We start from the raw sequence: 26,664 nt of genomic DNA on the forward strand, positions 1-26,664 counted from the left end.
AAATCGTGAATGCCGAGCGCGAAATTCTGACTTCTTATTCTCGGAAAATTCATCAAACGTCCGCTCTCGTTATTGGAGACCTCCCGTATAATAAATAATTCCACATACCTGGAAACGTGACGTATCGTTGCCGGTGTCCTGCTTCCCGGCTGCTGGAGTCCTTCGGATTTCGGAGTCCTTCGCTCACGCTTGTAATGCCAATACTCGCGATTCGACCGTGCAGTTAATCAACGCGATGCCGACGCGATGCCGATTGAGTATCTCGAGGATCGACGAGATACATTTCTTTCACGAGTCTTTCACGAAATGGAAATGACGAGCGCGTCGCGCACGGCTGCTGCTGATGGAATAAGGTCGAGTACACGAGGCGCACGAGTATTAATACGAAGGGCAAAAAGTGTCGTCGCTCGCGAACTGATCAACACAATCGGCGCGATGTAAACATTGCGGGCCTCGGCGGCGGTTGAAACAAGAGAGACTTGTCCTTGGGTATCTCTTCTTTTGTCGAAGGTTCCGGAACGACGAGGGGAATGCGAGAAGGCCTTTCAACTGTACGCGACATTGATGCACTCTATTTATTGATTACTGAAAATAAAGAAAATTACTCTGTCGAAGCATCGGACATTTGTTAGCTTTATGTTAATTAAAGAGGAATGTGTACGATTGGAAAATGTGTTAGCAACTAAGTGTCAAAGTTGTTGCGACGCCGTTTTCGGAAAATAATTAAAGGTCATGGTAGCGTTAAAGAGTGGAATTTCATCCCATGCGAATTTTGTCTCGTTCTTATTAAATGTTAGATTATCCGCTGCGGACAATAATTCTTCTACTTTTCATCTAATATTCAATGATGATAATAACATTTAATTGCATTCGTTTGGTTTTTTTATTTCGAAAATAAAAAAAATATATACCAGGGTGAGATCTCACCCATGACAACGTGATTTTCTTTGATGCTTTTTTTAAAAGTTCAAATATTTCGTCGACTCGCGGGATATTTATAATCGGCGTCTCGTCGCGTTAATTAACACGTGCTCTTCCGAGCGGATCGAATGTTCACCAGACAGCGACGGCCACTGTCAGTGCCACGAGCAAATGTCCAGAGCGGACGGGATGCTGAATTGAGAAGCAGGACGAAGGGAACGGGACGCGGGCAGCGATACATCATGCGTCTCCAAACATGTCAAATTGTTTATTATACAGGAGACTTTGATACGGCAACATGTATTCAAAGATTTAATATTTAATACGTACTTTTATTTTTCCTGCTTCTCCCCCCTCCCCCCCCCCGCTCTTTTTAGACTACCGGGCATAGTTTGACATAGAGATGGCAACTCGTGGTTGCAGCACGGACATAAACCGCCTGAAAGTGGATGTAGCACGGACTTCCACCACATGCAGATTTTACCACCGAGACCTGAAAGTGAATGTACCATCGTAGTTCCTCTCTCAAAATGGATGCAGATGGCGGCCTTTCCCAGTGCGGAAAGTCGGTGTCGTAGAAAATGCCGTGTTGGCCGCTTTCAGGTTTCTTTCTGATAAGCAGCTATTTCTGCTGAATGCGGCCAATATATCTTGTTCGAAATATAAGTTACATTCGAATTAACTATCAAAACAAAATCTAACTATTTAAAAATGATAACTAACCATAATATTTAGTCATCGATAAACACATATAGCTAGGTGGTAGATTGTAAAAATTAAAGATGGGGATAAATTTAGAATTTCATAAAAATAGAAATATTTTCAGGAGTATGCACGAATAAAATTATTTATAAAATGCAGATATTCGCATTCGCATTGAATGTACAATTTAAACGCTGTTTTCATTGTAATGTCAATTAAAGAACAACACGCTTATCTTCAATGTTACTATTCCATGCCGTAGTTCTTCATTTCCATGAATTGTTCCCGCCAAGGAACCGATGCAAGCCGGTATTTCTGTTATGTTTTGCGGGACTCGCATGACTATATTGAATTTTAAAAAATTACAGTTTAATTTAGTTTATTTTAATTTATATTAGTGTTACGTCGTGCGTATCGTGCAAACATGTCAGAAGGTAATCAATATTCAAGTTTACAATAAGTTTTACACTAGTATCACGCGATCAATTTAACCTTCAAAATCTTACAATGGCCGTTTATAATAACATTAAAAATAAATTTGACGGAATTCCCGTTCAAAACATCGTAATGATAATCAATCTCTCTCATTATTTGAAAGTGTACTATTTCATATGCATTTTGGAGCTATATTTTCTATTAAGATACATGTTTTTTATAATAGCTTGTAATAGTCAAATAAAATACATTGAAATTTTACATATATACGTATATTACATACATTTTATTACATATGTAAAAATTATTTAAAAAATTTTTTATATTTATATCTTAATATATTTATCTATAATATATCTGTATTTATATATGGAGATGATTGAGAGTCTGAAGATATAACATTTTTTGATATAGACAAGGTAACGACAGAAGATATGTGGACCCCATATAAAGAACTACAAAGTCTTGTTGACAAGTACATAATATCAGTTCCTGATACACAAGATCCACAATATCATGAACTTACAGAAGCTTTGCGAAATCATAGACAGAATTTTCTTGCCATCTTGAAGAATCCTGTAAGTATATAATTTTTGCATATTTTGTAAATAGCATTATCTTTTTGATTATAAGTGACGGTATAATTTTAAAATAGAAGATAATTCCAAAAAATTATATTTGTTTAATGTACATATATATGGTGAGTACCATATTGATATTGTTTTTAGCCAAAAAAGATAAAAAGTCGCGAGGAAATTAAGAAAGGTGTTACTGAAGGTATAACACTACCTGGCTTGGGTCATCAAGTATTATCAAAGGAATTGGTAGATGAAACTCTCATCATATCAGATATGTATGATTTGAATGAGTTCATGGCATTGGATCTTCTCTGTACGGCTCAACTTCAAATGCCACATTATCCTGGATTAACACGTGGTCTAACAGCTATTTTACTATATTATGATGGAAGAAAAGCACTAACTTCAGTATTAAGGATATTGGTACACACTCGCATTGGCCATAGTTGGGCAGTAGATGTACCAATTGCTCTTATAAGACATATTACAGAATATACAAACAAGTTGCAAGAAGATGGCCTGTTGAACAGGATCTTATCCTTGTTAGAAGAAATGGATCCTACTAAGGTAATATTTAAGAAAGAAATAGGTGATATATCAATATTTCTTATAAAGGATTGTAAAACAGATTATATTTTAATAAAATATACAGTCTACATTTTCTATAGCTTATCTTATATACTTGATTTATTAAATTTTATAATATTTTAATTGATTTATTAAATTTTATATTTTAATTTTTTCAAAAATAATTTCAAATAGGAACAAGATTTGCTGCAGCAAAATAGAGCATTGGGTGGGGCAAAACATCATCAAATGGTCATGAAACTTTACAATGACACACGACAGGATCTGGCCGACATTTTGTTCTTATGGTCTGCTCAATCGTCATTATCGAATACAATTCTGTTCCGTCTGTTATCGATGTTGCAAATACGTCAAGTAGAATCTGAAGCAGGTGAAGGAGGACCCGATACGGTTACACTTGCTCTCATTATGGCTGCTTTATATGCTATAAACTTCAATTTCTTGCATAGTCGTGAAAATGGCGAAGGTATATCGCGCAATATTTCATTTCACAGCGTTTTGATGTATATGCATTTCTTTTTTTTAGCAATTATCACTCCAATATCTCTTGCAGAATTAATCAACTCGATACCGCTGATAGCGGAGAGGGGAATACTAGAGGAAGTGAATAAAAAATTGACGTCTGCAAGCATAAATTGGGAAAGTGCCGGATTGCGCGGAATAATACAATTCGCTTTGGCGATAGCTATAAACACGCTTAAAACGACCAGCACTCAATTCCAATCGCAGAACATCACGACGGAGGACGAGATATTAATCGAAGCAGCCATGTCCAACAAGGCTTTCCACTTCATGGCTGAAGTCCTGTTCAAAAGTAGCTGTATACATCAGGAAGAATTCTACGTTCGTTATTTTCACACCCTCATCTCAGACTTTATTCTACTGATGCCGATGAAAGTCAAAGAACTACGTAGTCGCGCCGATGAATCCATGCGCCTGATACAAGCGTTCCAGCAGGAGGGCATCGAACCCCCCATGAATCTGGACAATCATTTCGAGTATTTGATGTTAATGGTGGCGGAACTATACAGGAAAGATCCACTGAACTTGAATCTAGCCATGGACTATTGGTGCCATCACACCGATACTACTCACGTGACAGCTCCGGCGTACATCATTCGCCTGCCTTCCAGACAGGTCGCCCTCTTCAAATTTGTACGGCTCGCTTACGTACGGGAGATCTTGCCGCCAGGCTTGTTCGTTCCCTACATGAAAATGATAGCGTCTCTTGCATCATCACCACAAGCAGCCAGACATGCGTTTAACTTTTTTAAACCTAATGGTAAGTGTAACTGTGTGCGAACAGGTCGTATTTATGTTCACCTTACTTTCGCAGCAGAATTATGTCCAACATGTCTGTTGTATGCAGGGACTTCTGGTTCAGCAACGATTTCCTGGGATCACTTCTTCAGCTCTCTCAGCCGATACTATTATAATCTAAGACAGGAACTACCTCCCAGTCAAGACACAGTGTACAGACAAAGGTGTCATCCGAAAGGAATCATGCCTCAAGAGGTGAAAGGTCTGGAAGCAGTGCTACTGGTAGTTCAAGTGATCGCGAAGAACGACGAAATGTCGAGAGTCGCGATATGTGATCATCCCGGTTGGAAGGTCTTGCCGTCTTTGATCGGCTTAGTGAGCTGCGCGATGCCGATACCGCTAAAAGGTGTGTTGGTGAGAACTCTCGCAACATTGGCCAGATCAGCAGAAAGCTCTTCCACTGTTTGGCAAAGCTTAGAGGCCGCCCAGATCTTGTCTACGATACCGACAACGAGCAGTTATCAGCCGAGAGGCGTGCAAACGGAACTGGAGGAGATCGAATCCAGGAACGAGGAGTACCCATTGACGCGCGCTATGTTGGAGTTGTTGGACGTACTGACCGATTTTCCGATACCACGTCTCTTGGGCGTCGGTCAACGCAACCCAGGATTCGACCCGTACTTGCACTTCGTCATCAACACCGTGTTCCTGAGATTCCACACCCGTTCGTACAAGAATTCCGCGGAAAAGTGGGAGGTCGCGGAGGCTTGCCTAAAGATCTTTTCCAAGTTGATCAAGCAGTACGAGCCGACCATCGAGGATTTCGTAGGCTGCAAGGTGGAACTGCAAGGTGGTGAGTCCACTTCGGTGAACTCGGCGCCGGGATATCACCTGATGACGCAACTGCACAGGTCTACCGAGTTGTTGCACGTGGTGTTGTACATCTTGGACGAAGGCTGCCTTCATTTCGACACCTACGACACTTTTCCAGGCAAGAAGTATTTGGAGAGTTGCAGTTTATATTGCCTGGAAGTGCTCGAGCGTGGCCTGAAGATGCAGAACAATTATATGACGCAGTTAGCCGCCATACCTGTGAACAAACTGATGACCGGACTGTCGCGTTTGCTGCTCGGGGTGAATCCTCGCACCGGCAAGCCGGATCACATGATCAATATCGTCAAGTACGTCTCTTATAACTCGTGGTTGCCGAAACAGGCGTTCGTGGCCGTCGGTGTTATTCACGGTGTAACCAACGAGCCTGGAGCAGATTCTGAATTATTGGCGATGTTCACGGCGACTTCCACTTTAGCGACGAACATCAGACATGGCTTCGTCGAGTGCTTGGATGCGGACAATGTTCCTGAGGATGAAGACGAAATGATCGGCGGCGAGCAAACCAGGCAGCAGGCTGGGAATTGCAAAGAGAGAATTCTGCTGTTGATGATGCACAGCATCACCCGTCCGGCACCCAACTTGGCACACTACTTGCTCGGCTTCGAGATCACGAAGGACATCAGGAAGACCGTCATCCAGCAGCCGGGAATTCTAGGATTCCCACGCACTTGTCTGCACTCGATCCTAGGTATCTTGGAACAGTCTCTCGATCACGGTCGTGACAAAATCACCGAAGCCTGCTACTGTTATCTTCACACGTTAACGGCCAATAGCAAGACATCGGCGTCTGTTCTGAGGTTTCTGCGTACCACGAGTAATCAGGACTTCGTGCAGAGACATCTCTCGAAGCTGCCGTTCCAAGGACCAAACAGGTCGACCGAGCTCAGTTGCATGTCCTGGTTGTTGAAGATAGCGGCGATCGAATTGCGAGTCGCCGGTGGCAGTTTGCAGACCTCCCTTATCCAGCGGCTGGTGGGTAATTCAAATCAAGACAAGGACCAGATCGTACCATCGCAGAAGCTCCTGATGGATCTCCTGCATTACATCGACTTCCAACTCTACCTGGAGCCTGCCAAATCTTGGGAATTCTTCGACCCGTCGCAGATCGAGGTGGTACTAGGTCGTTGCAGTACTCCAGTCGCACTGATGGGCGGCCCACGACTCATCGACATCAGGAAACTGCATTCCCTTATTACCGAGGAGCTGACGGTCACGCAGAGCAGCGCGACTGCCACTCAACGCAAGCTTATGCAACAAGAGGTCAAGTCTATACTCGCGCACGCGTTGAAAAAGAATCAAACGAAGGTCTTGTCCTACGCGACGGTTAAGTTTGTGGAGGGCTGGTGCCAGACGACGGAGATACTCTTCTCCGTCGCGACCAATCAGCAACTGCCGGCGACGCAGCGGCAGAATTTGCTGCTGAATCTGTCGCATGATCTCCTGCAGAAGATGACGTCCTGCGAGGCGCTGAGCGAAATCAAGACGCTAGTGTCTGGCACGGTTCTAATGTTGCTGGTGAATCTGCGGAACAACTTCATGATCCAGTCGGACAATGAACTGGTGCCGTCATCGCCATCGAACACAACGATGATGAAGATCATTCTGAGTCACATCCTGCAATGGATCATAAACGCCGGTGCCTCTTCGCAGAAGGTCGTGACGCATCTCTATGCGGCTCTGCTGAACTTCCTGAGTATCGTCGGCCTGGAAAAGTCCGAGCACGTGAATGTGATCGAGACGACGTACGTCAGCCAATTGGACAATACGCTGAACCGACTGATGCCTATGCAGGAACGTTCACAACGTTACGCGACGATACAGGTGATCAACAGCTTCGGCAATCAGCTGATGGACATTCTCTGCCACAATTGCTCGGGTGGGCACGACGTGTGCAAGATGTTAGCGCTGTCCTGTCTGGACAAGATTCTAGAATTGGACTGCGAGAATGCGTGGATGATTTACTTGGCGAGCAGGGGCTATCTCAAGCATATGATCGACAGCTTGTTAGAGTCGGATAATCTACTGCGGTGCATGCTGCAACCGGAGCCGCAAACGCTGCGGCCGCTGTACCTCTATGAGGCGAAGATGGCGATCTTCTGCCGTATGGCGTCAACGAGACTGGGCGCGGAGAGCCTGTTGGAAAACAAAATCCTGTCCTGTATGTCCAGCATGTGCGTGTTCGATCAACACCCAGACGTGCACATCGGCTTCGAGGGTGGCGATTACTCCTTCATACCGTCGGTCGGCCAACGTTATCAGCAAATCTTCCTGCCAGCTTTGTACCTCTGCGACGCTCTCTTCACCACCCTGGGGACGGAGAATCAGTCGTGTGCTGTGCAAGTATGCGGTTTTCTGCAGAGTCATCGGGACACTGTGGAGATGGCCTTGAGAAACGCATCCTCGCACGCTAATGTACTGTTTCTCAAGGAGATTGCCTGTCTCACCGGCGTGATATCCAGATCTGCCAACATAGGTGCGTAGTCACATTGCGGATTACTCATATATCTGCCATGTGTATTATTGTAGTTGTCATTATTGCGATAAACACTGTTATTCCACAGACATGTACAAACTTGTGGATGAGGAACTGGCAAAGGCGAACATAGACGACTACAAATTGGAGAATAGCACTGGGATGAGGGAATTGCGGGCGCATCTTTACCGGCTGCAGAAGCTGATGCTATCGTTATTGCACAAGTTTCAGCTGCAATCAATCCCGATCAATCACAACTATCAGCAGGCCGAAGTGAACCGGAAGTACATCTCCTGCATACAGATCGTCGCCAACGTCATGTTGTACACACGTAATCAAGTAACGTTGCACTGAGTTCGTAATTGAGTGACATTGATCGTCACGCAAGGCGGTCCGTTGGAAACGTCTGCAGATGCATCCTCAGGATTTTCAGCAGATTGTTCCATGAGTCTTAATGACGTGTTACAAGCCTGACATGCTCGTCTTTCAGATGCAGCACAGTTGCATGGATCAGAAAATACGGAACGTGCTGTTCGATCCTCATCTGACGCCGAAAGTCGGAGGCAGGCAGGACAAGACGAAAGACGCCTCTGGCGGGATGCACCTGGGCACAATAGTCGAGCAATTGGTTTCCGTGACGAATCTGCTGCACACCGAGTTACCACATATAGATTCCCTGATCAAGAAGGTACAGATGGTGGCCGATATGAGCACAGCGGAATTAAAAAAGGTTAGCACTGCTACGAGACTGCTGCTGTATTCTCGACCTCCTATTGATTCGTTTGCACGTGATGCTACGGAGATTTTAATTAACATTAAACGACCTTGTCGACAGTACATGTCCGAGGACGAAGTGGAACTTGACATAGGAAAGCAACGAATGCTAGTCGAGCAGCGGCTGAACCGTTGGGTGAAGGATAAGCGCCTAAGCATCAAATATTGCTCTCTCATCATAGAACACACTCTGTACATCCTGTGGAGTCATTTGGATTTTTATACCATGCAAGTGATATCACGGCAGACTCAGAGGTTGCACGGTTCGTGAGATACACTTCTACTTTTCTCGTGAAAAATGCATATGTATACATACATATTCATATAAATATGTAGCGCGTATAGTTATCGATTCTCTTTAATTATTTTTAACTATCGTTGACCACCTTTAATTATATTAAGATGATACGTATTTATCTGTACAGTGTCGTCGAGTGGCATCGATGAAAATATGGCGGAGTGGAAAGTCACGTCAGAAACGCTAATGGAACTTAAACAGGGACTCGTATCTACGTTTACGGATACATTTATTACGCAGTTGTTGGATACGCACAGTGAATATGCAACGGTAGATTGTAATTTCATCAAGGCTCTCATAAGACGAATCAAAAGGCTGTTACAGTTTATAATTGTAAAATAATAAAAATATCCACGTACACATTTGTGTCGATATACATTTAGTCACAAATTTAAATATATATATATTTTTTTATATTTTCTTGTATATTCCGTTAGATATTAATCATTGCTTTGTAATAAGCATCAGCAGTATTGACTGTAATAGATATAAAAGACAGAAGAGGAATCAATGATATTGTTGGTGTTTTATGCAAAATTTATATATATAGACAACTTTCCGTGAGTTAATTAAAATATCAGTCATAATTATTCCTTATCATTCTCACATTTTATTCAACATTTTTTTTATTATGCAAAAAATGTTGACAGGTTATTTGATAGAATTTGTACAAATATACCTCTCTTATATGTTCCTCTTTAGATGAATATAAATAAAAAAATGTTATAATATATTAATTATATACATATAAATATGATTAGTGGAGAAACATACAATAAACAGGATATAATATTTCAAGACAAGTTTTACGATTTATGAATTAAGTATCTATATATATTTTTTCTGTAATTACGAAGAAATTTAATCATATTGAATTCTATGAAGCAATTACTGCCTCATCCCAAGGACCATAAATATTATCCTTGTATTTTTGGCATTTGATATACCAAAATGGGCATGTAAAGTGAATGAATGTTACAGCAATAATAAAGATGTATGAAAATGTTTGTGACACAGATAAAAGTAAATATATAGTACTGATTGCCAGAATAGCTGATATAACAATTTTGTTATTCATTTGCGACAATAAATATGGTAACAATACAAAACATTGAACTGAAACTGTTAGAAGTGAAAAGGCATGCAATGGTGATGCTAATCTCGAAGCTAACATCAATGAACCAAAAATTGAGGATGTTATGGACAACGAGTCTGACAGAGATATTTGCGACGATCCATATTTGCTAAATATTAAATGAGTCAAAAACATGAATATTGTCATAGCATAAATTGTATCAGTACTGATTGTCTCAGTTAAAGTTTTTAAAATAGGTGATAATACATAACCAAATGTAAGAAATATCAATACTGTCCATAAATCCTTTGTAAGTTTCACTGATTTTTTTTGATTGGGCACTCTTATCTTATAAATAAAATACCCAAGAATTGTCAGGGCGCTTCCTGATATAACAATGACATCTGGTGTGGTCCATTCATTATGCAACCAAATAAATATTACAACAAAAAGTACCACGATGCTCAACTGTATGGATATACTGGCACCCAAGCTTATTGCTTCTATCAATGTGACATTATTTGGTTTGATATTTTTGCGTAGTTCTTCCAGAAAGGAACTATCTGTGTAATTATCCGGTAAGCCATAATTTTCATACAAGTTTTTCTGCCACTGCATCTCTCCTTTCATACTTGATTAGAAATGTCTTTGGCTTCAGATTCATACAGCTTTTAATTATACATCAACAGGATACATCTAAATTAGCTGACATTAGAATTGATCATTCTTATAAACCTAACAGTAGTCAATAATTATGAAGTATTCACCTACCACTTTCTGTAATAAAATCAAATACACTTTCACATGTAGAAAAACATTATTAATATAACCGTGAATATATATCATCTTGTATATATACAAAGATATATTTCACAGTTTTAATCGACATAATTTTATAGAAGCATATTTATAATCTATTTTCCAAAAGTAGTTTGCAGATTTCTTTCCTCCCCAAAAAAGGATTTACTGCTAGGGAATTATATCACGTTACGTGACAAGTGCTAGGAAGTTTCGCGACAACCACGCGAGAGAGAACAGTCCGGCGCACTGTCTTGACAGGTTTTGCTGCTTTTAGTGGTATTATATTTTCAAAATGGCTGCTACGAGAAGATTGCAAAAGGTAATTCGGAATTTGCTGTTGCGAGGATGACGCAACGACGGTAAGGCAAAATCGTCGCTCGACGCTCGACGGACGAGTCTTCCTCGCGATCGGTTGTGTTCCGCGAGGATGGCGGTCGGGAGGAATCTCTCGCATACAGTCATTACGCTCTTCATCGCTGACACCGGACCCCTCGATCATCACTCATAACTGATGCCGACAATCCCGTCATCATTTGATTTCCGAAGCCCAATTCACATTTCATACGAATAATCTGGTGTTGGTGTACGGACGTGTGTTCGCGGCTTGAAATTCAGCGCACTACCTGACCGTCACTCACCTCTACCCCGCGACCTATAACCATTGCAATCTGACTTTTTCCAGGAGCTGGGCGACCTGAGAGCGTCGGCGATGAAAAACTTCACAAATATTCAAGTAGACGAATCTAATATTCTCACCTGGCAGGGCCTGATATTGCCGGTACGTTTACGGTATCTATCTTGAAGCAAAGGAACATACGTAACCTAAAATATGCGCGCGGAAGTGCAAAGTGCACGTCCGTGAATCTTGTGACCTATTTCTGTCAGATGTGCATTCTTTCTTTTTTTTATTCTTCACGCTCGAAGTAAAATGAGTGTGTCGTTTACGCTCGAAACTGAAAGAAAAGAGAAAAATATATGAGCAGTTGTAAAAGAAAAAAAATGAAATATGAACATCATTCTAATATGCATACTTCCTGTTGCGTTATCTTGAAAAATGAGCTTACAGATTTGGAAATCTAATCTGTATCTGTAATCTGTGTTGCTCAATCAGTACTCTTTTATATAATCAAATCTGTTTTTTATTTTATCAAGGAGATTATCTTGGAGGAAATGTAGAAACTATATATCTTGGAAAATATATAGTTTTCATAATTTTTTAAGTATAACTTGTAGTTTTGTGTAAACTTGATAGTATATAATTCATATACTTGATAATAATTGAGTATAAAAATAAGATGTTTCTATAGGACAACCCACCATATAACAAAGGTGCATTTCGCATCGAAATCAACTTTCCTGCAGAATATCCTTTCAAACCACCAAGGATAAATTTCAAAACCAAGATATATCATCCAAATGTGGACGAAAAAGGTCAGATATGCTTACCAATTATAAGTGCTGAAAATTGGAAACCTGCGACGAAAACAGACCAAGGTCAGATTTTCTGCATTTTAATTGCTTGACCACTAATAATTGTCACTTGTAACTCACACAAATGAATCATACATGCAATAAAACATCTGTCTCTAATAGAAAACAAGGATGAGATAGACATCATTCCTTTTTCTTTTTCTAAGAATAGAAAACAGTAGAATATTTTTAACATGAATGTCTCATTTGTATTTACAGTGATCCAAGCTTTGATAGCATTAGTGAATGATCCTGAGCCTGAGCATCCGCTGAGAGCAGATTTAGCTGAGGAATTCCTCAAAGATAGAAAAAAGTTTTTGAAGAATGCTGAGGAATTTACGAAAAAGCATGCCGAGAAGAGGCGGGAATCATCGTCGTCTAACGAATAACCCCGAGTGATTAGCTTTACTCACCACGATGCCTGCCGCCCGTCAACTGATTCAAACTCAAGCCAATGTATACCTGTCTGTTAATCCCTGTGAATCTCATAGATTCAATTGAATCTCATAGATTCAAGTTAAGATGACTCTGTACAGTATTGGTTAACACCGATGAATATGAATATGAAAATATACGCAAATTGTAATGTTTATAATAAGATGGAACGGACTTTCCAGAGTACAGTAAATTATGATAAATAACTGTATCATATTGTATACAATTTATACTTGAAGTCATGCTATGCAGTTATACTTTGGTTTAACGTATCGAAGGTTCGTTACATTCCAGCTTGATTATGTAGGAATGTACACGATGATGAAAAATGGTTCAACATAGAGCCGTTACGTTTATCAGATGTAGCAGTATGTATTAAAGGAACATAATTTCCAATGTCGTTTAAGGTGTTAATTTATTGTCGCATTTCGAATTTATATAGTCACCGCTTTATAACTGTTAATAATCTTAAGATTATGACTAATAAATGATGAACAATGATGTTTTGCTCTCGATTTCCAATCGATTTTTTGGAATAATAATAATATGATTAAACTTCCAATCGTGACATAAGATTATTATTCCAATCTCTTTTTACTTATAGTAATATACAAAATTACATAATATGTATTTGAATATAATTCAATTGTTTCTTGAGCAATTAATTTTTTTAACTTGAAAATACTAATGAATGTCTATGTCTTTTTATTTTTGACTTTGGATCGCATATTAGATATCTTTCACAAAATTTTGCATATACTCGATACCCTGTACAGAATTATCTTAAGTTACTTTAATGTGAAATTTGTCTGGTATACTAAGTTTAAGTATAAATCATATTTTGGCGCTTGCGGCAATTACCAAAAATAAGAAATATGCATTTCGTTATTTACATAAGCAAGTCTAACATGAATTTCATGTTGAAAATATTTTCGAATTTTCTTTTGAATATTGTCATTCGAAACATCAATGAAAACACTACGAAATAAATCTAAATGTAATCGGAAGCATCGAAACGGGATCTCTAGTCATTTTATTTTTCTGTCTAAATGCTACAGCTTCCAGTTTTTACAATGGTTCGAAAGATTAACGTTCTGCGAAAACCATATTAATCTTTTTTTTTATTTTAATAATATCTGTATGAACAGATAAGTTATCTGTATGTATTGTCAAACATAGCTTGATAACATAGAAAAAAGCGTGAGTTGTGGAAATGTAAAATGTTTTCTTTACACGTGTGTTTGTTTTATACCTGTACTTATACAGGATTAAAAAGACTTCGGAAATAGTTGGACATTCATATAAACGTCGTATAAATTACTTCACTTTATCCATCTAATGTTTGTGCTACGATAGCTTTTAAAAATTTTGTGATTATATATAGCAGAAGTATATATTTCTTACATTTTAATCTCGGAAGTGCACTGTTTTCAACAATTTATAGTGACATTTTGGAGAATGTATGAAAGTACTAACAAAGCTGTAATTTCTCTTAGATTTTTCTACCACATAAGAAAAGATGATTATGCACGACACGTCAACATAAAAGAAAGAGCACATTGCAAAAAAAGAGAAATTCATTAATATCAAACATAATGAAGATGTGTTTAGTAATTCATGTAATGTGTTTAGTAATTTATGTAATATCTGGAAAATTTATCTATACTTGAGAATCACTTTCACATTATCACAAATGTGACACAAAACTATATAAATTATTTTCATAACAAATAATTTCTATCCAATATTATATCTCCATTACGAATTCCTTAAGACAATAAGATTTAACAAAATAACATAATCACAGAATAACATAATTATATAATGTATCTTAAAAGCGGTAGAAATATTAATTAAATACATTCGCTCATATATTAATGTGTGAAATAATTATATAAATATTGTGCATATGAGAATTGTATCCTTACCTCAGCCAATAGGCTTGTATTCCTATTACTATAAACTTTCAGGAATAATTTCAGCATTTATTCTTAGAATTATGAATGATTGCATAATATACTTATACTATATATAGAAAAATCGTTTAGCTGTATATATAAATATATATATATACATATATATATATATGTGTGTAGATTGTCTCTATATATTATATAAAAACTGTCACGAGCATGGGTAAAGCGTATATTTTCTATCTGCTTGGCATATTAGACATTGTATAGAGAATAAATATATTAGGTGAATGTTTCGGGAATAATAAGATGCTGTTATAGGATTTTATTTTTATTCAGTTTCGTGTAAGAAAGGATAAAACCTTCGTTTAAATATTAAAACTTCTATATTAATAAATAAGGAAAATATAAATGAAAATAAAAATACGATGTCGTTCATTTCGCCTTTCTTGCTCTACACAACGTGAGTCTGTATAATACGTGTTCAAATTGGACTTCAGCATTTTATTAAGAGTTCTCCATTCTTTATTTAGGTTCATATGCATATTTTATCCCGTTAACAAATTCTGCATCTCTTACAGATCCTTAGATCCCATTTTTGGCATACTATAATAAATATTTCGTATTTTACCAAGTCAATGAGCGATTAAGCCATATGAGAAAAAAAATTGAGAAGCTAGGTGAAAGAGGTGGAAGCTATTAAGTGTTCATCAACAAATGAAAAAGAGAGTCTGTATATTTTTAATTATTATAAATTTGAAACAGATTTGAAATAAATACAATATACAGAGTTGTTAGATAAAATTTAATGCGTGTTTTATATTTTATTGGGAGAAATAAACAAATTTAAGGAAATATATGTATATATTTTCTTAAATATAAATAATATATATATATATATGGAGAGAGAGAGAGAGAGAGAGAGAGAGAGAGAGAGAGAGAAAAGTGCAGTCATTGAAAATAATCTTAATTTGTTGGAAATGAGACAAGTATATTCTTAGCAATACATTCACATCGCTTATTTACATATATAATCGGTAGACATCAACGTAAATAAAACTATAGGTAAATACCATTTCTTTCCTAATTTCACGACATATCCGAATAGTATTTATGTTACCGTAGACAATCACAGTCTTATAAGTGTAGAAAAGTTCCTAATTGCGGTATTATCAATGCGGATCATCGAGTTCTTCAGTAACTTAACGATATTTTGCATCGTTAGAAACGCACGTTAACTAAGGTCTATCTAATTTAGAATATATATTTATTATATCGAGTGCTCACATGAATTTCCTATTGTAACAAATGCGAATGTTCGAAATGTGAAAAGTGCGGGGAGCGTGGATCCAATATCCAGAAAGGAGAAAAATATGCGCATCCCCAAATTTAAATCTAAGTGCGTATCATCCTGTGACACATACCGACCTTTTCCACCGAACTAGTCAATTATCAGAAGAATATCTTGCCATTTATTCCAATTACAGGGATGTTCCGTCACAACAAGTACAGCATACGTCTTACTCGTATTAGGTACGTTATGATTTAGTTTATAAATATAATATAAAATACAATAAAGTGAATTTGGATTTCAGATGACAAAATTTACACGCAACTATGCAAATAATAATGCGTACGTTTCAACCAAGCACCTCTCTTGCAGTTTTCAGCACCCGGCAACGAAGTGATACACGCTCTATTCTGTTTCGTTTTTGATCTTTGTTTATTTGGATATACTTGTGTATGTTGTGTGATAGTTACAGCAAAATAAAGATTAAACTATATTCGTGATACCGTTGACGCTCTATCATTTTCAATTATTTTTCCAATCGTTTATTCCTGCAAACAACATTATAATTTACTGAGTTTGAGCTGCAAATATCAATGGTTATTATATATCGAAACAATTTCCAAAAATATCGTTTCCTCGTTGGTATGGAACATCCCTTGCACATGATTTCATTCTCAAACAGGAAATGAAATAATAATGAAGATAACAATGACGCGCGATGTCAGAAATAATAAATGGTATAATAATAATGACGCGAATCGGTGAATAAAATATGAAGGATCATTAATATGCAATATCAGAGGATGTATATATTATTACAAATTACTTACATGTTTGTACACATCCAATATTTGAATTCAGCATTAAGCAACGTACGTATACACCTTTCTGTAAATCAAAGTAAATTATCGGTCAGCAGATCTCATAGATATTAGTGACGATTCGTATAAAACAATTTATATTTTACATACCGATCTTCTGGTGTGCGAGCCAAATACTCTCGTTCAATTAAACCTTCGATACGTTTCTTAATTATTACAGGTGAAGGCAAAAATCGGCCTCTTAATTGCTCTGTTACTTCTGTTACAAGTATATTATGCTGTAAAGAGAACATAATTTATATTAATCAGTGATTACATACAGCCTGTATTACAGTTTATTTTGTTAAAGCATATCTTTCCATGTTTACAAGAAAAAAATACAATCTTTATAAATGAAATTTTCAGTGAGAACAAAGATAGGAAGCTTGCATGTTACGTACAGGCATACGCTTTCGAGCTTTCATAATCCGCACGATGGCTGCTTCTATTTCATGTTTTCGATCTTCATCAACTTTATTGCGCGTTTCTCTTCTTTCAGGCTCAGATTCTCCTTTCGCTGCTACGGTCTGAATCTTTACTCTGGAAAGACCAATACAAATATTTTAGCGTGAATTTCTCCCATTACTTGTGCACTGTACATGTGTGAATGTAATACCTGTGTAATTTACTGCTAAAACTGTCATTTACACAGAAATAATGCGAAGATTCGATCTCCTTGGTACGAGGGTGTTTGAGTAAGATTCTTTGCGTAGCTTTACCCATGGCGAGAGACTGCAATGCTCTGACCAAGTCCCTCTCTGGAATATCGGTTTCACCTTGAATTTCCTACAAAATATTCATACATATATATATATATATGTAATAACAATATATTTTGAAGTTTTCTACATACACACACACACACACAATATACATGTGTGATTAGTCATTTATGAAAACTTGTATCAAGACTGACCTCATATGTTAGCCTCTCCCTCTTGTTAAAGAGCATTAACACGCACATTTGGAAAGTGGAAACTTGTATTATGTGTTTTCGCGGACTACATGTGCTGCTTCTCTGGCTCAGCAAGCTGCCACTCGCGTTACTACCATTTCCGAGAGAACTCGAAGACGATGGAGTATCCAAACCGCCACAACTACTCTCTTCTCTACGTGGTCCATAGAATATGGCATTCAAATCTGCGGAACCTACGCAAGTATGTTTTATTATATACGCATGTTGATATAACATGTATGTTTGAATAAATTAATATATAAAGATGACAAAAATATTTATACGACAAAAATATTTATTTACTTACCTAACTGTGGTTGTAACGTTAATTGTCGACCGCTATGTTTAGCCAGATAGAAACGCCGGAAGGCATCGAAGGCATCACGTGGTGCGGTGGGCATACTACATTTTGGAGTGGACGATTGCGTCGGCCAGAAACCAGTTGTGAGGACCCGTACACTTATTTCCACACCATGTAGACTCGTCTGTATAAAGCAACAAATGAAAAGATGATACAATAAGAAACTTAAATCAGTTCTTGTTACAGAACATCTAATAAAACAATATTTCGAGATATAATAAAGCGAATAGAATGTTCTTTTTTGTAAATTGATTATATAAACAATATGTTTAAAAAGTTATTAAAACAAATATTTTATTTAACACCTGACATATTCCCTATAGTTGTCAAAAATATTTAAAATACCCATAACTAAATGAAAGGTAAATCTTTCATTTGTTATATCAGAACAATTTCAAATTGTTAAAACGATATTATTTATATCACTTACACCAGACGTAAGAACGTGATCTTTAAATTCATCCATGATAGTGTTGCTGACTGTAATATCCTTAAACATGCCTTCCAACTTTGACGTGAACTGACATCCGCATTCAGTCTGAATGAAAATGAACAGGAACATTAAAAATACACATTTTTAATTACTTGCTAAGTATATAAATTATATAGTGAGGTGTAACTGTGCTTTCTGTCGTTATAATGGGAAACATACACAAGAAGAAAGCACACACATGTCAATTTCCCGAAATATTTTAGAAAGATTAGTACAATCAGGAAAAGTTTCTCTTATCTCGGTGAAAATGAATATAATTTATTCTAATGAGTGTTATTATTCTAGAGATTACATAAGCATAGTAATTTGTAATTTGTAAGATACGCACTTACTTTAACGTATGAGCAGTTTGGGAACAGGATTTATGAGTATGCATAAATTGTTAAAGAATATCGTAAATTTTCATTAAATCGATATCCGAGCAATTTTTGGTTACTCAGTGTACAAATTTTCCATATTAATCATTACGTCCAGATCAGAGTTGAATACTCCATATATCTAGTAGAACTACTTGCTTTAGAACTTATTGTATTTACACGCAACGGTTATGGAAATGTAACTGGCATTGCTAGACTGACTTTCAAATTATTTCAAATGTAAACAATACCAATTCTGATTCGAAAACTGAATGTTCCCAAACTAAAGAAGAAACGTGAATCTAGAAAATTCCATTTTACCTTAAGTTTGGATATCATATTCTTTTCACTGTCATCTGAAACAGACTTATTCAACAATAATCGCTTGGCTAGATGTTGCTTATAGTACCGTTCAAACACATCTTTTTCTTGTAAAAAGCGGAATAAGACCATAGTTTTATCTAGAATTCCTTCTATCTCTTGCTCTGTCATCTGAAAGCAAACAAATCAATGTAGATACATTCACGCAATGCTACGCTCAGAGTTATATGATGAAAATACAATCATCGAATTTAATCGATAAAACTCACTCCTTTGACACCTTTCTTCAGTTTGTCATCGATAAAGAGTGAGAGATACTCCGGGCTTTTAGCGTTTAAGTTAAGGAAGTATTCGAAGTCTGACGCTATCATCTGTTTGTAATTTTTATCATTATTGAAAGAATAATGTAGAAAATGATCGAAGCGATCCTTTAAGTCTAACAAGTTTTGGACATAAAGAACGGCGTTTGTGGTTGATTCTTGCTCTTCCTGCACCAAGGCGCGACCTTGTTCTTTGAGAAACTGAGATACACAATCGCATACAGTACGTAATCCGTCCGACACTCTCGAAAATAGTTTATACATACAACCGAGGTCTTCTGTTTTCTGATTTTTGAGCATATGCACTACACCACTGTTTTCCATCTGTTAAACAAAAACAAAAATGACTACTAATTTATAATATATTTAATGATCTAATAGTTTATAATACATCATATGATACGTATGACATAACTACATAAACTACATTTATATTATAACTTAAATAAATCAAAGCTATTAAAGAGAACAAAAAATAATAATATTAAAGTACCTCAACAATGGTTTTCATATGTATTTTGATTAGTTCTTCTTCTACAACTTCCACTATTCGTGGTTCAGTGGATTCATCTAAATAATGTTTCGCTCTTTCGGATTCCTCGCAGATTCTAGCCTCAACCTTTTTTATGTATACCGACGCGCTGTTTTCCGCCAGAAATTTTTGAGATTCCATCTAAAGAGAAGAAAACAATATCAAATATACGTGTACAAGTAGTACGTGTATATTTAAGAATTAATAAATTGAACATGTTTGACAAACTAGATACTTACTCTATAAAATTCAGCACTTTGTTGTAAAAAAGGTCTTTCAAAATCTTCTTCGTAAACTTGACGGCTGTTAATTCCAAGTAACATCAACATTTGGCAGGCATTTTTTATAGCGCTACGATCTACGACTTCTCCTTTTCTTTCCCTTGCAACCATACCTAACAATGTTTCTCGTAAATGATCTCTAACACATCCATATCTGACCACCTGAAATAAACAGGAAGTTAATATTTAATTAAATAGATCAATATAATCTTATAACATGCATTGGACAATTTCTTTTTCATACATATATAAAACATTCGACGAAATATAAGTCACATTGTAATGAATTTAAAATGATTCTTCTACGTTTATTCTTATGAAACAACTTAATACTAATAAGAATTCAAAGAATTAAGAAAAGAATTTGATAATTACCTGATCTCGAAAAATAATTAATCCAAGATTATACACGTTATCAACATCATTCTGTTGAACATACACTCTGTCCATATACATTAATATGTCCCTGATCATCACCATCGATGTTTGATGATCGTTCCACGCGAGATTTAACGTTTGTAGAAAGTTATTATGTAGGGATCGAAGAACATCTTCTCGCACTTTGTTTTCGAGATGATGCGTTACGACTTCCTTTAATCCTGTATATAAACGTTCACCGTACTTGTGAAGAACCATTGTGTATGCATTGCGATAAAGTTCTTCAAAACTGAGGCCAGAATTGTTTTTCTTTTGGATTTCCTGGATAGCACTTTTTAGTAAGGTCCAAATACTTTCGACATACTTCTCATCCATATTTGTCTGCGAAAATAGAACATTTGTAGTAATCAGTTATTTATTAAGTAAATGAGGCAAAAAATATTTATTCCTCTCATTTTTTTATAAGAATATTTTCTTTAGAAATATTTTGTGGTATCTTAAATCATGAAACAATTTATTTCATATCTTTTAATTGTAAATCTCAAAAAAATACATAAAAAAAAAGCATTTTAGAAATCACAATGCAATATGATAGATGTAAAAGATAATGATTCTCACAAGAGTATCAAAGATTATGAGAGGACACAATTTGCTTTTCTGTGTCAATCCCAATGTAGGGATTATTTCACTCATTTTGCTTCTTTGCTGCTCTTCATTTTTATATTGATCCATGATTTTAATTCTCCTTTGTACAAATTTTGTCTTGTATGCATGTGCTTTGCTTTTTATTCAATTATAACCTTGGTTACAATAATATATACATCTATATATTAATAAGATAGTTTCATTTCACCAAATTCTTTATTGCATATTATTGAAAAATTAAATTAGATATAATTAAACTCTTGTAAATTTGTATAGGATAGCTTTAAGAACTAATTTGAATAAGTTTGTACAACATGTTTTATATAAAAAGTTATATAAAATCTACATATATATACACACAAATAAAATAGTACATAAACATTGATTCTTGTTAATATTATTTTGTGCATATTGTTCTTTGCATAAGTACGATTAACTTTGTGTTACCTTTTATTGCGGTATTTGGTAATAAAAAATAAGATATCTTTAGCATTATGAATTTCTAGCAAAATATGACATTTAAAAATTTAACATGTAGCATAGTATATTTACATAGCCGTACTTTGTTGCAACTGTCTCTTGCATCACTATGGTAACTATCAATTATTGTCAATCTTACTGACTTATACAAAAGTATATATAAATGATAATTGATATAATGATAAAGTATATAAATGGTATATAAAAATGGTAAAAATAATGTTTACTCCAAAGTTTTATGGAGAATAAGATATATTATCATTAACAAAAAATCATTAACAAAAAAATTTATTTCCAGTGCAAGGAATAAAATAAAAAAAATTAAATGATAAAAATAGAAAAAAAATAAAGATCGTTAATAAAATTTAATGTTATATAACTTTATTCTTGTTATCAATTATAAACTAATTATACATCATTTGAATCTCTGCAAATATAAAAGAAAAATATCACCCTACATCTTTAATAATGTATACATTTGGAATACATCATATATGCACGTACGAGACATCGTGCATAATCGACAACAATCGTAGTGGCACCAAGATTGTGCGATCAAATAAACACTAGTAGGCGAACATAAGAAGTATAAACTGCAAGTAATCGTAGGGGCACTTGGCAATATTCGGGGCGTGAGTTTTCCATTCAAACAATCTCCTCACGCGAGAGCTAACATCGAACCATTTTACTAGCGAGAGTCACCAAATTGATACTAGAATGCTAATACAATCGAGCACACCATCGGCGACCCGATTGCAGCGTCTGGTGGTTTGAGATGATATTTTTTTCATGTTAAACGCAAAGATAACTCAAGATAGAGTGGGTAGGTTATGAGATTATGTTTATACGAGCTGCACGCAATATACATATATATATATATATATATACACATAGGCATGTACATCGACTCGTACAATTGACATCGTAGCCGTGCGCGCAACAAAGACGCAGAATAGATAAATAAGATCGAGAAACAGGCGTGCGTCGAGTACGGAAGATTGAAGAGAAACAGACTAAGAGGAAGAGGACAGTCATACATCGAGAGGCAGCTGCCTGCCTCGCATCGAGTCGCTTCTTGTTCGATTATCCTATCACATCATGTTTCACTCACCGGGAAAGCACGTATGCGCATCTTGCTCTCCTTCTTCATTAGAGCACTGCTCTTCATTGTGTCAAATTTTTTTCGGTACCGACCGACGCGTCAAAGGTATCCTCAGAAATGCCGTCGTCCCGACGTTGCTGCTGTTGTTGATGATGCTGCTGTTCCTGCCGCTGCTGTTGCGATAAGCGTGCGGCGCCGCGTGCACATTGACACCAGGATACTTTTTCTTTTTTTTTTTTTTTTCAGTTTCTTCTTTCCTAAGAGCAGCGGGCACTACTCATTTACGTATCGGGAACGGCTGATGATTCGAGGCCCTCTGTGCGACGAAGGCGAGCACTGCTGTAATCGCGACAACGTGGAGAAGACCGACGACGATGTAAACGAGTGGTTTCCTCCACGCGATCGCACATACATTTAATAACGCGTGTACGACGAAACGCGTGTGTGAGACGGCGTCTCTCTCTCTCTCTCTTTCTCTCTTTCCCTGTGTGTATCTCTATCCGTTCTCTCTCTTTCCCGTTGTCCCTCTTCCCTCAGGGGGTAGCACCCTTTTCTCCCAACCCGCCAGCCGAAGTGTTGTTGGGATAAGAAGGATAAGGATGTACGCGTTTCGTAGAATTAAAGGGCGAGAGGAAGAGCGACGATAACGCAACGACAATGGGTGAAGGAGGGAGGGAAGGAGGGAGGGAGGGAGGAGACGGAGAACGAGGGAGAGAAAGATGGATTAACAAGCAGAGACGAAGTAGCTTCGACGGACGTACGAAGTAACGGATGGCAGTTCGGAAGGAAAATATCAGGGTAATTGCTATCGACAACCCTGAGACGGTCCACGAGTCCACAGATTTTCTCTCTCCCCCTCTCTCTCTCTCTTTCTCGGTATATATGTGTGCGTGTGTCCTTTTTTGTTCCTCTCGTCTGCCGTCGTTGCCGCGAGAGTTCCGACGCGGCGCTTTCTTTGGTGGTGTTGGTGATGGTGGTTGCTCGGTCGCGAACTCAATGAAGAAGCGGCGCGCGCGATCCCGACCGCCCCCGTGACATAATTGGATATCCGATACACACCGCGGCTTTTTTACGGGGCTGCTCTCGTTGCGCCAACACTGACCAACTCCGCCGCCGCCGTCCCCGTCGCCGTCGCCACCGACAGCACGTAGTATTCTATCGCTGCCTATCGCACTGTTCGCGAGAGAACGATGTACACGGGATCACGACCACCAACACACTATGAGCACGGGACTAACAAGACTACCATCATGGACAATGAGGTGTGATCGGGCAGCTGTTCACAGGCGTTGTAATCGCACAGCGCACCAACGGACATACACGCCTTTACATTGGGTGTTTACTATCTGCTTGACTTGTACCACGGACGTTTCATTGACTATATATCATCTTGAGATGACGCGAAGGTAATGACACGATATTGGCTGCGTTTCGATATTCAATGCCAGCACTGAAAATCTATAGTATACGTGACACAGACTATGTATTTTCAGTAGTGCCAGTGAATATCGGAACGCAGCCATTGGTCGGTATTCATATGGTCTGTTTTTTTAGCTACACTACTGAACTAGTGCAATAAGTTAAAGTGAGAAAAAATATAGTTGTCTCATTCTAACTTATTGCACTGCAGTTCCGCAGTACAGCTAAAAAGAACAGACCAATTACCATGTCTTAGGCTTCTTTCACATGGAACGTAAAATGCGTACGCCACAGATGTCTATACTATACTAGATTGCTAACTTCGATCTTTGACCTATACAAGAGCTGTATCCCGCCTATTTTCCGGTTCGGCCATAAAGACCGCCAAAACATGGCGGCGGTGTGTGTTTGTAGTGCGTACGTGAGTATCCGATGCATGTGTAGTAGTGCTGTACTGTAAGTATGTGATACCTGATGTGTCTACACTGATGTGTCGTATCTACTGCTATTTATATTAGTAAAACTGCAAATATATAAACGAGATAATGCCAAGTACATGTTGCATTGTTAATTGCAATAATACGAATAAAAAAGGATATCACTTATTTAAGTAAGTAGAATACATTTATATATAATAAATGTTCGAGGTTTGTAATATGTGAGGGTTATCTTGCAATTAAACATTGTTAATATTTCAGATTTCCGATAAAACGTCCAGAGATTTAAAAAAAATGGATTTGTGCAATCGGAGGAAACTTTACACCAAAAAAACACCATGTAATCTGTAGTGCTCACTTTTTACCTACAGATATCATGGAAAAGCAAATATAAGTAGTGTTCTATTAAACAATTTGGCTGTGTCATCAATAGCTCTGAGAGCTCCTGCTTGTGACACTGTTCCTGCATTTTATTCTTTATATGTATGTAAAAAATATTAATACAAATATTTTGACATATTTTGAACTGTATATATTCAATTTAATTTTAACCTTTACCAAATACTTAGATTAGCAACACCTTATTAATACACACATCTTTAAATGATATTCTTTCTTGTTCGTATTTTTGAAATTTACAATACTTATTCGGCATTATCTCGTTTATAGATTTGCAGTTTCACTAACATAAATAGTAGTAGACACATCAGGTGTCACATTCGCACTACCACGCACTACTACATACGCATCGGGTATTCACATACACACTACAAACACACACCGCCGCCATGCTTGGCGGTCTTCATGGCCGAACCGGAAAATGGGCGGGACACAGCTCTTTTGAGAAGTTAGCAATCTAGTATAGTATAGACATCTGTGATAAGACCTGACTATGAATACCAGCCTTTATCTCAGGGACGTCCGACAGACATTATCCTGGGATACTGCAATATCTTGGGGATATACAAGTCCACTGTTTTAGATGCTACAGATATCCTACGGATAACCTTTTTAGTAACTTTAGTTCCTTTCCAGAAACTTTCAATTTCCAAAAATTATCACTGAAAAAAATATCCGTAGGATATCTACAGGATCTAAAACAACGGACATTTGTATATCTTCAGAATATTATTGTAGGACGTCTTTAAGATAACGTATGTTGTATGGGTTACGACATTATTGGGGAATTTTTGCAATACCGTCACTTAGATATGGTAAACGTAAATCGTGAATGCCATTGGTTGCGTACATTGCGATGTTATTTCTGCGGCGCGATTCTTTAATTCGTTATTGGAGTTAACGACACTTTTATTATCATTGCGCAGCTCTTGTATACCGTAGAAAAGCTGCGCAACGATAACGAAAGTGTCGTTAACTCCAATAACGAGTTACAGAATCCAGGGGGAGGACTTTACTTTGGTGCCAGAAACAGGCCTGTATCTCTAACCGTTTAGGAGATATCGAAGGTTAAAGTCTTCCAAGCTTTCTCCGTTGATATCCCCGCTTCTACTGGGAGCAGAGAGTCGTCAATGTAGTCGAAAATGTAGGGTTTTGAGAGGACTTTATTTTGGTGCCAGAAACAGGCCTGTATCTCTAACCGTTTAGGAGATATCGAAGGTTAAAGTTTTCCAAGCTTTCTCCGTTGATATCTCCGCTTCTACTGGGAGTAGAGAGTCGCCATTTACGGCAAAATGTAGGGTTTTGAGAGGACTTTAATTTGGTGCCAGAACCAGGCCTGTGTCTCTAACCGTTTAGGAGATATCGAAGGTTTAAGTTTTCCAGCCTTTCTCCGTCGATATCCAGCCTTCCTCCGTCG

The 26,664-nt window shown here is 37.3% G+C and overlaps 4 protein-coding genes and 1 long non-coding RNA gene across 9 annotated transcripts; 3 read left to right on the forward strand and 2 right to left on the reverse strand.

The window, feature by feature from the left end:
- The first annotated feature begins 1,903 nt into the window (after positions 1-1,903).
- On the forward strand, positions 1,904-9,367 carry Nup205 (nuclear pore complex protein Nup205). 2 transcript variants are annotated; one of them, XM_011146813.3, is made up of 10 exons: positions 2,048-2,057; positions 2,473-2,636; positions 2,787-3,203; positions 3,399-3,690; positions 3,778-4,506; positions 4,594-7,851; positions 7,940-8,190; positions 8,342-8,581; positions 8,687-8,888; positions 9,051-9,265. In XM_011146813.3, the coding sequence occupies exons 1-10, from the start codon at positions 2,048-2,050 to the stop codon at positions 9,263-9,265; spliced, it is 5,778 nt and encodes a 1,925-aa protein (XP_011145115.1). The 2 variants fall into 2 exon arrangements, with proteins under 2 accessions (XP_011145114.1, XP_011145115.1); XM_011146812.3 differs by having other exon boundaries at positions 1,904-2,057; positions 3,399-4,506; positions 9,051-9,367.
- PIG-C (phosphatidylinositol glycan anchor biosynthesis class C) lies at positions 9,323-10,875 on the reverse strand. 2 transcript variants are annotated; one of them, XM_011146816.3, is made up of 3 exons: positions 10,770-10,875; positions 10,363-10,694; positions 9,323-9,400 (listed from the first exon to the last, which is right to left on the reverse strand). In XM_011146816.3, exons 2-3 carry the CDS (start codon positions 10,626-10,628, stop codon positions 9,388-9,390), a joined length of 279 nt encoding a protein of 92 aa, XP_011145118.1. In that variant the 5' UTR covers positions 10,629-10,694; positions 10,770-10,875; the 3' UTR covers positions 9,323-9,387. The 2 variants fall into 2 exon arrangements, with proteins under 2 accessions (XP_011145118.1, XP_011145117.1); XM_011146815.3 differs by lacking the exon at positions 9,323-9,400 and having other exon boundaries at positions 9,407-10,694.
- A 147-nt stretch (positions 10,876-11,022) lies between these two features.
- Positions 11,023-13,205, forward strand: Ubc10 (ubiquitin conjugating enzyme 10). Of its 3 annotated transcripts, none has more exons than XM_011146810.3 (4): positions 11,023-11,118; positions 11,482-11,577; positions 12,107-12,293; positions 12,489-13,104. In XM_011146810.3, the coding sequence occupies exons 1-4, from the start codon at positions 11,092-11,094 to the stop codon at positions 12,656-12,658; spliced, it is 480 nt and encodes a 159-aa protein (XP_011145112.1). In that variant the 5' UTR covers positions 11,023-11,091; the 3' UTR covers positions 12,659-13,104. The 3 variants fall into 3 exon arrangements, with proteins under 3 accessions (XP_011145112.1, XP_011145113.1, XP_025160294.1); XM_011146811.3 differs by having other exon boundaries at positions 11,092-11,158; positions 12,489-13,205; XM_025304509.1 differs by lacking the exon at positions 11,023-11,118 and adding an exon at positions 11,225-11,390 and having other exon boundaries at positions 12,489-13,205.
- A 2,382-nt stretch (positions 13,206-15,587) lies between these two features.
- On the reverse strand, positions 15,588-24,300 carry Cul3 (cullin 3). Its single transcript, XM_011146809.3, has 14 exons — positions 23,002-24,300; positions 20,763-21,146; positions 20,346-20,549; positions 20,068-20,247; positions 19,524-19,898; positions 19,255-19,425; positions 18,515-18,622; positions 18,031-18,208; positions 17,685-17,917; positions 17,385-17,554; positions 17,170-17,308; positions 16,880-17,007; positions 16,739-16,796; positions 15,588-16,456 (listed from the first exon to the last, which is right to left on the reverse strand). Exons 1-13 carry the CDS (start codon positions 23,056-23,058, stop codon positions 16,772-16,774), a joined length of 2,352 nt encoding a protein of 783 aa, XP_011145111.1. The 5' UTR covers positions 23,059-24,300; the 3' UTR covers positions 15,588-16,456; positions 16,739-16,771.
- A 377-nt stretch (positions 24,301-24,677) lies between these two features.
- LOC112589819 (uncharacterized) lies at positions 24,678-25,232 on the forward strand. Its single transcript, XR_003113813.1, has 2 exons — positions 24,678-25,021; positions 25,110-25,232. It is a non-coding gene; the product is annotated as an uncharacterized LOC112589819 (long non-coding RNA).
- Positions 25,233-26,664: the final 1,432 nt, after the last annotated feature.

Source organism: Harpegnathos saltator, unplaced genomic scaffold (assembly GCF_003227715.2).
Source record: "Harpegnathos saltator strain DR-91 unplaced genomic scaffold, Hsal_v8.6 scaffold612, whole genome shotgun sequence".
NCBI classification, from domain to species: Eukaryota; Metazoa; Arthropoda; class Insecta; order Hymenoptera; family Formicidae; genus Harpegnathos; species Harpegnathos saltator.

Coding starts and splice junctions, on each gene's coding strand:
- Nup205 (XM_011146812.3), top strand. Junction 4,507..4,593: donor TAACTTTTTTAAACCTAATG/GTAAGTGTAACT, acceptor TGTTGTATGCAG/GGACTTCTGGTTCAGCAACG. Junction 8,582..8,686: donor GCACAGCGGAATTAAAAAAG/GTTAGCACTGCT, acceptor CCTTGTCGACAG/TACATGTCCGAGGACGAAGT.
- PIG-C (XM_011146815.3), bottom strand. CDS start 10,628: ATGAAAGGAGAGATGCAGTGGCAGAAAAACTTGTATGAAAATTATGGC.
- Ubc10 (XM_011146810.3), top strand. CDS start 11,092: ATGGCTGCTACGAGAAGATTGCAAAAG. Junction 11,119..11,481: donor CTACGAGAAGATTGCAAAAG/GTAATTCGGAAT, acceptor GACTTTTTCCAG/GAGCTGGGCGACCTGAGAGC. Junction 12,294..12,488: donor TGCGACGAAAACAGACCAAG/GTCAGATTTTCT, acceptor TTGTATTTACAG/TGATCCAAGCTTTGATAGCA.
- Cul3 (XM_011146809.3), bottom strand. CDS start 23,058: ATGAAGAGCAGTGCTCTAATGAAGAAGGAGAGCAAGATGCGCATACGT. Junction 19,899..20,067: donor ATATGAAAACCATTGTTGAG/GTACTTTAATAT, acceptor TTTGTTTAACAG/ATGGAAAACAGTGGTGTAGT. Junction 18,209..18,514: donor ATCACGTTCTTACGTCTGGT/GTAAGTGATATA, acceptor TGCTTTATACAG/ACGAGTCTACATGGTGTGGA.